Source organism: Melospiza georgiana, chromosome 31, assembly GCF_028018845.1.
Source record: "Melospiza georgiana isolate bMelGeo1 chromosome 31, bMelGeo1.pri, whole genome shotgun sequence".
Lineage (NCBI taxonomy): Eukaryota > Metazoa > Chordata > Aves > Passeriformes > Passerellidae > Melospiza > Melospiza georgiana.
The window spans coordinates 2,139,527-2,149,975 of record NC_080460.1 but is presented as its reverse complement, the minus strand read 5'-3'; the positions used below and the strand labels follow the sequence as shown (position 1 = coordinate 2,149,975).

Below are 10,449 nucleotides of genomic sequence, written 5' to 3'. Positions count from 1 at the left end.
CCTGTTTGCCTCGCTGCTTTTCTCACTAAATTCAATATTTTCCTTGCCGTTCCCCCCTCCCACGTCCCCGCAGCCCTCCCGGCCGCCCCGGGGCTCGGCTGCTCCGAGGCCACGGCTCGCTGCAGCGCCGAATCAAAAGGGATCAAAAGGCGGCAGCGAAGCCTGCGGGACCCCGTGCCAGGAGGGAGCGGAGGGAAAGGGTCATGGAAGGACGGCGAGACGACGCTGGGAATGCGGTTTCTCTCCAGGACCAACAGTTCCTGGAGGGGAAAAGAAATTTACTCCTTTCTTTAAATAAATAGGAGCCGGCGTGGCAGAACAGGGCGCCGGGGAGAAGAAAACGGCTCAGCTCATACCCAGAACTGCTCAGCTCACACCAGAATTGCTCAGCTGACACCCAGAGCTGCTCAATTCACAGCCCAGGCTGCTCCCACATGTGCTCCTGCCCCAGGCAGGGACAAGGATTGTGGCCTCAAGGGATCTTCCATGGCCAGTCCCACCCCTACAGACCTCCCACTTTGGCACCAGGGATCAGCTGTGGAGCCCTGGAGAGCAGCAGCATCATCATCATCCTGCTGCTGAGAGAGACAATGAGGTGTCCCACGTATTTCCGTTTTTTGTTGTTTTTTTTTTTTTTTTTATTCCCGTTTTTTCCACTGAGCAGAATTTTCCCTGCCTGGGGAATGGCGCTGCCCCAGGAGGGAGCCCTGGCACAGGACACCCCTGGCTCGAGGGGTCTCAGGGACAGGGTGGGATTGTCCTGAGGTTGTTCTGTGCAGCACCAACGATCCTGGTGGGTCTCTGTCCAAGCCAGCTGGCTGTGATTGGCCATTAATTAGAAACAACCACATGAGACCAATCACAGATGCACCTGTTGCATTCCACAGTAGCAGATAATCAATGTTTACATTTTGTTCCTGAGGCCTCCCAGCTTCTCAGGAGGAAAAACCCAAAGGAAAGGGTTTTTCATAAGATGTCTGTGACACTCCCAAAGCCCCTTTCCAGCACTGCCCAGAACAGGAGTGGCCTGGGGGATGATGAGCTCCAGGCTGGAGCCTGCTGCTCCCCCTGGGCATTCCCACACGGGAGAGGAGTCTCTCACAACACACCCAACACATCACCACACAGGGACACCCCAAAAACTCCTCAGGGTACCAGGCACAGCCACCTCCTTCCACTGCATGAACCCCAAAATGAAGAAATCTGAGTGTCCAGGAGCTCCAGCACTGGAATTGCATCCGTGACACTCTGAAGCAATCACACTGCTGTGCCTGCCCTTCAGAATTTCAGCCTCTAAACTCCCTCCAAGAACAGTGAGAACCTTGTCCAAGCTGCGACGTGTGGAATACCCTGCCCCAGCCCCGCTGGAGGAGAGCAGCTCAAGCAACACTTTCCACATGCTTTGAGCCTGAGACTTCAGCTTCTTTCAAGTGCTTCCAAGCCCCTCTCCCTGCTTTTCCAGCCCTGACCCCTTCCTGATGCTTCCAGCCCAGGAGACAAGGCAGGGTTTGAAACTCCATCTCCACGGTGCTGCAGGCCAAATCCCTGCGTCCCTCCCTCCCTCCCACTCGAAGGTAAAAAATCCCCCTTAACTGCAGGCACGGGGAAAGACAACAAGCACGAGACTCTCTCAGTTCCTTTCACTGGGATCCAATAAAAACCTTGGCAGCGGCCGTCCTTCCTGCCGGAAAGGCGATATCCCAGAAATAAACACACTTCCCACTTTGAAGGGCTGCAGGGGGATCCGAGCTGCTCTGGCTGTCCCGGCTCCCACAAGGAGCTGACCCCAGCTCCCCATCTCTGCTCCTTTGGGTCCTGGTGCTTCCCTGAGGGTGAGGATAACTCATTTCCCAGGAGATGAAGAAGGAGCAGCAGCAAATCGCCCTGTCCAGCACCATCAAGGGGTTTATTCTCCCTAGAATAAGCCAAATCTGAGCTGCTCTGGCTGTCCCAGCTCCCACCAGGAGCAGCAGGGAGCTGACCCCCAGCTCCCCATCTCTGCTCTTTGGGCCCAGGTGCTTCCCTGAGGGTGGGGATAACTCATATCCCAGGAGCAGCAGCAAATCCAGCACCATCAAGGGGTTTACTCTCCCTAGAATCAGCCAAATCCGAGCTGCTCTGGCTGTCCCAGCTCCCACCAGGAGCAGCAGGGAGCTGACCCCACCTCCCCATCTCTGCTCTTTGGGTCCTGATGCTTCCCCAAGGGTGAGGATGAATAATTTCCCAGGAGCAGCAGCAAATCCAGCACCATCAAGGGGTTTATTCTCCCTAGAATCAGCCAGCTCTGCCCATGGCCATGCTCCAAGGCCCCAGGAAGTTTTTCGTCACAGAGCATGTGAAGTGCTGAGGTTCTAGGGGGATCAGCCTGGTCCATCCCCACCCAAGGGACATGTGGTGACCTCAGGGGACCTCTGGGGATACCCAGCACCGCTGGCCACTGGAAATCACGAGGGTGGCAGAGTCCTGCAAGGCAGGGCCGGTTCAGGGAGCCCGAGCTGCCTCTGCCGGGGCTGGGCTGGACGTGAACCCAGCCGGGGGCGGGGGCTGAGGTTCATCCCGAGGCCGAGGATTCTTTCAGGATCCTTTCAGGGCTCTTTCATCCGCTGGCTGCACTCCAGTGACCAGCAGCTCCCATCTGCAGAGGGGATGGGTGGTCTGAGCCCTGTGCCCAGTGCCACCGATGCCGCATCCCCGCCCGTCCCAGGAGGTGCCCCTGGGCAGCGCCCCCTGCTCCTCAGAGCCGTGGGGAGCAGGCAAACCTTCGGTGCACGACGAGAAAAATCAGCTGGAAGCTGCACGGATGGGAGAAGAAGCTGCGAGGAAGGAGCAGAAGCTGCCGCAGATCCTGTCCAGAACTTTGTCACAGCCCAGCTCGGGCTGTCCCCAGGCTGTCACCTGTCGCAGGCATCTTTTCATTAAAAGTCCTTTCCTTAGGATTTTTCCTCCTAAGAAGCTGAGAAGCTTCAAGAACAAAATGTAAGCAATGGTTATCTGCTGCTGTGGAATGCAACAGGTGCATCTGTGATTGGTCTCATGTGGTTGTTTCTAATTAATGGCCAACCACAGCTGGCTCAGACTCTCTGTCCGAGCCACAAACCTTTGTTATCATTCTATTCTATTCTATTCTATTCTATTCTATTCTATTCTATTCTATTCTATTCTATTCTATTCTATTCTATTCTATTCTATTCTAGCCTTCTGATGAAATCCTTTCTTCTATTCTTTTAGTATAGTTTTAATGTCATATATATATAATTAAATAATTAATCAAGCCTTCTGAACCACGGAGTCAGATCCTCGTCTCTTCCCTCAACACAAGACCCCTGTGAACACGGTCCCAGTCACCCAGGCTGTCCCTGATGGCCTCGTGGAGCAGCCCAGAGAGGTGTCCTGGGCAAAGCGCATCCCCGAGTGTCTCAGCACCCGAGCAAGGTGGGCACAGGGCGATTTTGGGGGCTCGGGCCCCGTGCCCGGGCGGGCAGCGCCACCCAGGGGCGACACACGACAGCTTGTGACACACGGCAGCGAGTTCTGAACCATCCCGACCCAAACCCGCCTCGCTTCCTCTGCCAGCTCCATCCCAGACGCTTTTCACCCTCCTCTCCCCGCCCCAGGCTGGGGAAGCAGCTCCAAGGGCAGCTCAGGGCATTTATTCACCACGCTGGGACATAAAAATAACATCTTTAATAGCTTTTGAGCTGGCACAGATGGCGTTGCACTGAGCACTGTTTATTACAGGACTATGAACCACACACGGTGCAGCCGAGGGGGGCGGCCCCGACCCCTCGGTGCTTCTAAACCACGGAGCTACGACAGGTTGGGGGTGGAGTTCTCTTCTCATTTACATTCAGATTTTGGAGAGAGTGAAACCAACAGCGAGGTGGAACCACGCGGAGCACACAGAGCAAAGCCTGGGGAGGATGGTCCTGCTGGCAGCCGAGCTCTCCTCCTCCTCTCAGCAGACAAAAAAAGCCCAAAAATCAGCTGGGACATGGGTTGTGAGACTGGCTGAGCAACACAGGATGAGGCAGGAACTTACTGCATTTCCCATTTCCCTCTTCCAAAAGCATGAGAAGATGTTAAGACACAGCCTAGAAGCTCTCTCAGTGGCCAAATGTTTTTTTTTTTTCAGGAAGCCAGAATGCAGTGAGACAATAAAAGTTCCTTTTCTGAATTATTCTGCCCTGAGCCAAGCACTGTTATCCTCACACAGGTGTAAAGGGGATGGCACAGGCACCAAACCATGAGGGAATCACCTTGGAAAGCAGCAGCAAGCTGGCAGAAAGCCCCCATTCTGACCAAAAAAACAGCAGCAAAGCTACCAGGCAGGATGAAAATAATTCCCAACAACAGAGGAGGGGAAGGGGGGAAAGCATTCCACATTTGGGCAGCCATGGGAAAAGTTAGTGTCAGCCTGAAAAGGAGAAAATTGAGCTGAAAAGTCACTCCCACACTTGTGATGTGCAGCCAAAGCCTCACAGCATGAACTCACAGTGGCAGCTGAGCTCCTCAGTCCCCTGTGCCTGTCACTCACCCTTCCCCATGGCCTCTCCTGGGCCCCATCCCAGCTCCTGTGTGACCATCCACGGGCAAAACTTGGATTTGGGGGAACATTTACAGGTTTCTGGCAAGATCATCACGTGCTGAATGAAGTCCTCAGCAAAAACAACCACCAGCACTGCTGCAGTGCCACCCACCTCGCTCAGCTCAGCAGCAACTCCAGCCTGACAAACACCTTTGGGTGTGTGTTTGTGCAGCCCAGTTACCCCAAAGTCTCTGTCCTTGATGACCCTGAGGAACCAAGACACCACAGCCACTTCCAAGCCTCCATCTCCTTGTTGGTTATGCAGATCTCCAGTTTTTAGGGCTACTCTAGAATCACAATGATCATGAGGCATTTCTGGCCCCTGCTCTGAGGAATTCCCTCTCACCATCAGGGTGGGTGCCGACACGGAGGGAGGTAAAATGCATAGTGAGGTCTCTGCTCTGCTGAGGCCACTTGTGTTCCCTTTAGTGGCCCTGCACTGTCACAGCCTCTGTTTGGCCTCCACCCCCTGCAGCAGCCTTGCCTCCAGTGGTTTTGTTGGAATAATCCCTCTCTCCAAAAATGGTGCTCCCGATCCTGACGTTGGTGGATCCAACCTCTATCTGCAAGAGACAGAGAGGAGCAGCTCAGGGCAGGGCTGCCAGCACCCCACAGCTCTCACAGGATGGCTCCCCATGGACTCAGCACCCACAGCTACACCCAGGGGCTGATTTGATGCCAGGAATCTCCCCCAGGACCAGGAGAGCTGCACTGGGATCTTCACCCAAGGGGAAGCTTTAGAGGCCTGTCTGGGTGGCACCTGGGCTGGAATTTGGGGTGCAGGCCCAGGGAAGGGGCAGGAACACACTTACTGCGTGCTGGAAGTCTGTGGACATGCCCATGCTCAGCTCCACCTTGTCCAGGGGCAGGTTCAGCTTCTCACACACCTCCTGCCTGAGGGACAGCAGCACCTGCAGGGCACAGGGGACAGCAGGGGTGACACACCTGGACAGCCACACCAGCTCTGTTCCACTGATCCTGATTGCTGCCTGTCCCTGATGTCTCCTCCACACAGGACCTGCAGCTCCTACATTTCCCATGGAAGCACCACAACAGTGTCTGGAGGTTGCCCAGATTTACTGACAGCACACAGGAGGCTCAAACCTCACCTGGGGCTCCAAAATCCTGGCTGCAGCTTCAGAGCATGGCTGGGAGCAACACCCTGGGAGCAGAAAGAAGCCTCCCACCTGCACTGACACTGGCACTGAGGGCTCTGCACAAGGTGTTCCTCCCACCTGCACTGACACTGGTACTGTATTGTTGCTATCTTATTGTATTTCATATTTCTAGAGTCCCATACTATTGTTATGTTATTCCTAAAGTCCACACCTTCTAGCTGGTTTTCTACCATGCAGCTCCTCTCTGCTGTGCAGTCCCTCATGGCTCCTCCTGGGCTCTCAACCCAACCCCTTTTATCCCAGTTATCTTTGCAAGCCACAGCTGCTGCCCAACCAAGGACTTCACAGCTGTGGCTCATCTGGAATAACCAGGACTCACTTATCCAACACATAGGACTCTCACTGCAGTACTGAGGGCTCTGCACAAGGTGTTCCTCCCTCCTGACAGCCTCACTTACCCTGATTTGACTGGGACAGACAAACTGTGCCAGGAAACCAGCCCACAGTGACATTTGCTCTGAGAAAACCTTACCTGGAAGTCGGGATTTGGCCCCTTACTGAGGTCGTGGCCGATGCTGCCAATGGTCATCAGCCCCACAAACTCCAGGCTGGGGCACTTGTTGATGACATGCTCCACAGCAGCCGTGGTGTCCCCAGGGGCAAGGCCATGCTTGCCTGCAAAAGCACAGGGGGATCAGTGCCCAGCTCTGCTCTCAGAGCCCAGCCTGTCCCAGTTCCCTGCCAAGCCAGGCATTTGTCACCAAGAGCCACTCACTGTCCTCCCCGCTGGTGTTAACTTGCACCATGACCTTCAGCCTCTGGGGTGAGCCTTTTTTCTGCCACGAGCTGTTCACTCTGTCTGCCAGCTTCACAGAATCCACTGTTTCCAGCATGAACAGGTTTGGGACAGCTGGGGAGAGAACAAAGCCTGAGGGAATTCTGCACGGGATTGTCTGGGAGCTCATGGGGATCATTTCAGGGCTGGAAGGGATCCCCAGGGATGGCTGAGTCCAACTGCTCCTGCCCAAACACCCCAAAATCCCATCCTGGGGGATTATCCAAACCCTCCTGGAGCTCTGGCAGCCTCAGGGCTGTGCCCATTTCAGCACCCTCTGGGGGAAGAGCCTTTCTGTGAAATCCTGACACACCTGAGCACTGGAGGATCACTGCCCACACCAAACCAAGCAGCACTCACCTATCAGCTTGTTGACATTGTTCTTCTGCAGGTGGCCAATGAAATGCCACTTGATGTCTGGGCAGGATGAGAGAATCTGAAAGCAGAGGGAATGCTCAGGTTGGAACAACAATTGGAACAACAATTCCCTCTTCCCCACAAGCAGCATTTCAGTCTTAGTTTGCCCACAACCAAATACCAGACACCCAATTTCTCTGTTTGCTGATCCTGAAGGCTCAGCCTGTGGTTGTGCTGAGGTTGAGCCTGGACAGGGATGGGTTTGTGGCTGCAGGGATTGCTGTCTATGGGAACGTTGTGCAACACTCATAAAATGATATTTTCCCCAAACTGAGTGCTAACATGTTTTTTTTTTTTCAACAAGGACTGTGCTTCTCCTAAAGAGAGCACAAAAGGCAGAGCTCTGTGCAGACAAATCATGACTGAGGCAGATGGAGCCAGCAAGGCAGGAGGGGGAGCAGGGCAGAGGCACTGAGCCAAGAATAACCCACCCCAGCATTTATCTGCACAGATAAGGATCCAACCAAATCCCCAACAAAGCCCAGGACTTTGAGCAGCTCCCAGGACACAGCTATACATGGTAAAAAAGCATGAAGGGAACCCTGTGCTTACCCTGGAGTCTGATGCCTTTTCCAGCAGCTCCTGAACCTGGGAGAGTGAAGGAGAATTAAATTCTGTCAAACCCACAGCAGGCAGAGGATTGGTGTCTTTGGGATGTTGATCTTGGGGCCAAGCTGAGCCTCACAAACACGAGGTCAGGGAATGATGTGTCACCACAGAGCCACCCAAACTGAGCTGGCCCAGGGCCTTCAGGAGGAATTTCTTCCCAGAAAGAGTTGTTGAGCATTGGAAAGGGCTGTCCAGGGAGCTGCTGGAGTCCCCATCCCTGGAGGTGTCCAAGGAAGGACTCAGGAGGTGGCTGGGTGACAAGGTGGGGATTGGGCACAGCTTGATGTCCTTGGAGGGCTTGGAATGATTTTAGGATTCTGTGTCCTCTGCAGGGGCCCTGTCCCAGCCCTGCTGGCCCTTCCCAGCCCCCCAAACCTTTCCAGCCCCCCAAACCCTTCCAGCCCTGCTGACCCTGTTCCAGCTCCTCAACCCTTTCAGCCCTGACCTTTTCCAGCCCCCCAAACCCTTCCAGCCTCCCAACCTTTCCCAGCCCCTCTGACCCTGTCCAGCCCTGCTGACCCTTCCAGCCCTGCTGACCCTGTCCCAGCCCTGCTGAGTCTTCCCAGCCCTGACCCTTCCCAGCCCCCAAATCCTTCCCAGCCCTGACCCCTTCCAGCCCCCCAACCCTTCCCATCCCTGCTGACCCTTTCCAGCCCCCCAACCCTTCCCATCCCTGCTGACCCTCCCCAGCCCCCCAAACCCTTCCAGCCCTGCTGACCCTTCCCAGCCCTGCTGACCCTTTCCAGCCCCCCAATCCTTCCCATCCCTGCTGACCCCATCCCAGCCCTGCTGACCCTTCCCAGCCCCCCAGACCCTCCCCAGCCCCCCCACTCACGTAGTTCTCCCCGAAGCTGCGCTGCCCGTGGCTGTAGGCTTCCATCACCATCTCTGCCGGTTTGGTTTTGCTGACGGCCACGAGCCGCGGCTGCACGGCCGGGAGCCCCTGCGGGAGCACACGGTGAGCACGGGGAGCCCAGCCCAGCCCAGCCCAGCCCCGGGGGAACGGCGGAGCCCGGCCCTGGCGGGGAGTGCCGGCGCGACAGGAGGGAGCGCTGTCGCGATAGCGGGGCCGGCTCCGCTGCTGGGGGTGGGCACGGCCACACCCCGGTGTGCTGGCCCTGGGCACTGCGGGTCTGTGCCCACGGTGAACAGCTGTGCCCACGGTGGGACCCGTTCTGGTGGCACTGCGGGTCTGTCCTCATGGTCACCAGTGACCTGTCCCCATGGTGGGATCCATCCTGGTGGCACTGTGGGTTTGTGCCCATGGTGGGACCCATCCCGGTGGCACTGTGCGTCTGTCCCCACGGTCACCGGTGATCAGTCCCCATGGTAGGGACCATCCTGGTGGCACTGTGGGTCTGTGCCCACGGTCACGGGTGTCCTGTGCCCATGGTGGGACCCATCCCGGTGGCACTGCGGGTCTGTCCCCATGGTCACCAGTGATCTGTCCCCATGGTGGGACCCATCCTGGTGGCACTGCGGGTCTGTGCCCATGGTGACCAGTGACCTGTAGCCATGGTAGGACCCATCCCGGTGGCACTGTGGGTCTGTGCCCATGGTGACCAGTGACCTGTACCCATGGTGGGACCCATCCTGGTGCCGCTGCAGGTCTGTGCCCACGGTCACGGGTGTCCTGTGCCCATGGTGGGACCCATCCCGGTGGCACTGCGGGTCTGTCCCCATGGTCACCAGTGACCTGTCCCCATGGTAGGGACCATCCTGGTGGCACTGCGGGTCTGTGCCCATGGTCACCAGTGACCTGTACCCATGGTGGGACCCATCCCGGTGGCACTGCAGGTCTGTGCCCATGGTAGGACCCATCCTGGTGGCACAGCCAGTCTGTCTCCATGGTGACCAGCGGCTTGTACCCATGGTAGGACCAGTCCCGGTGGCACTGTGGGTCTGTGCCCACAGTGGGACCCATCCCAGTGACACTGCGGGTCTGTGCCCATGGTGGGATCAGTCCTGGTGGCACTGCGGGCCTGTCCCCACGGTCACCAGTGACCTGGCCCGGTGGCAATACAGGCCTGTCCCCACGGTCACCGGTGACCTGTTCCCATGGTGGGACCCATCCCGGTGGCACTGCGGGCCTGTCCCCACTGCGGGCCTGTCCCCACGGTCACCGCCGACCTGTGCCCACAGCGCGGGCCCGTCCCTATGGTGCCTGAGGCCTGTCGCAGCCGCAGTAACCCCGCCCCGCGTGTCCCGCCGGGTTGTCCCCCGTGTCCCCGGGGCTCACCTGCGGCCGCCGCGCCGCCGCTTGCTGCACCTGCTCGGTGACGGCGCGGAGCGCCGGGCCCAGCCCGTCCCCGGCGGCCATGCCCGCTCTCCACATCCCCCCCGCCGCCACTTCCGCCACACACCTGCCCCGCCCCCGCTCTCCGCCAATCAGATCGCTCCGACAGCGCCGTCAGCCAATGGGAGCAGGGGGCGGGGCCAAGCCGCCATGTTGGGAAGGTCGCGGCCGCCATGGCGGCGCTGACAGCGGATCCCCGCTTGTTCCCTTCCCTTCCCTGGGTTTGGGTGACAAATCCAAATCATTCCGTGCCCGCAGGAACAGCAGCGAGCCCTGCCACCAGCCCACCCCACCGTCACGGTCCCACCCCCGAAGATGATGTTGCTATCCCTGCACGAGGAGCCGCCTGCAAGGGGCTCAGTTTCAATTTGTGAGGGGGAAAAGCGCCATGGAAGCGCAGCAGGGAACGGGAATTGTCCCGCAGGCCCTGCCTGAGGTGTGGGCAGCGCCTGGAGCGCGGCCAGAGCCGCACGGCAGCCGGAGGGGCCGGGACAAGGCCCGGCTTTATGGAGGAGCTCCCGGGAAAGCGCCGGCTGGAACACATTAACTCAAATATTTGCCTTAATGTGCAGAACTTCACGGGCCCTCT

General features: G+C 57.7%; 1 protein-coding gene across 1 annotated transcript; it reads right to left on the bottom strand.

Annotated features, from left to right (window-relative positions):
* Positions 1 to 3,669: 3,669 nt before the first annotated feature.
* On the bottom strand, positions 3,670 to 9,899 carry PLPBP (pyridoxal phosphate binding protein). The gene is made up of 8 exons (XM_058042432.1): positions 9,804 to 9,899; positions 8,400 to 8,507; positions 7,508 to 7,543; positions 6,899 to 6,974; positions 6,479 to 6,613; positions 6,236 to 6,378; positions 5,398 to 5,496; positions 3,670 to 5,148 (listed from the first exon to the last, which is right to left on the bottom strand). Exons 1-8 carry the CDS (start codon positions 9,897 to 9,899, stop codon positions 5,011 to 5,013), a joined length of 831 nt encoding a protein of 276 aa, XP_057898415.1. The 3' UTR covers positions 3,670 to 5,010.
* Positions 9,900 to 10,449: the final 550 nt, after the last annotated feature.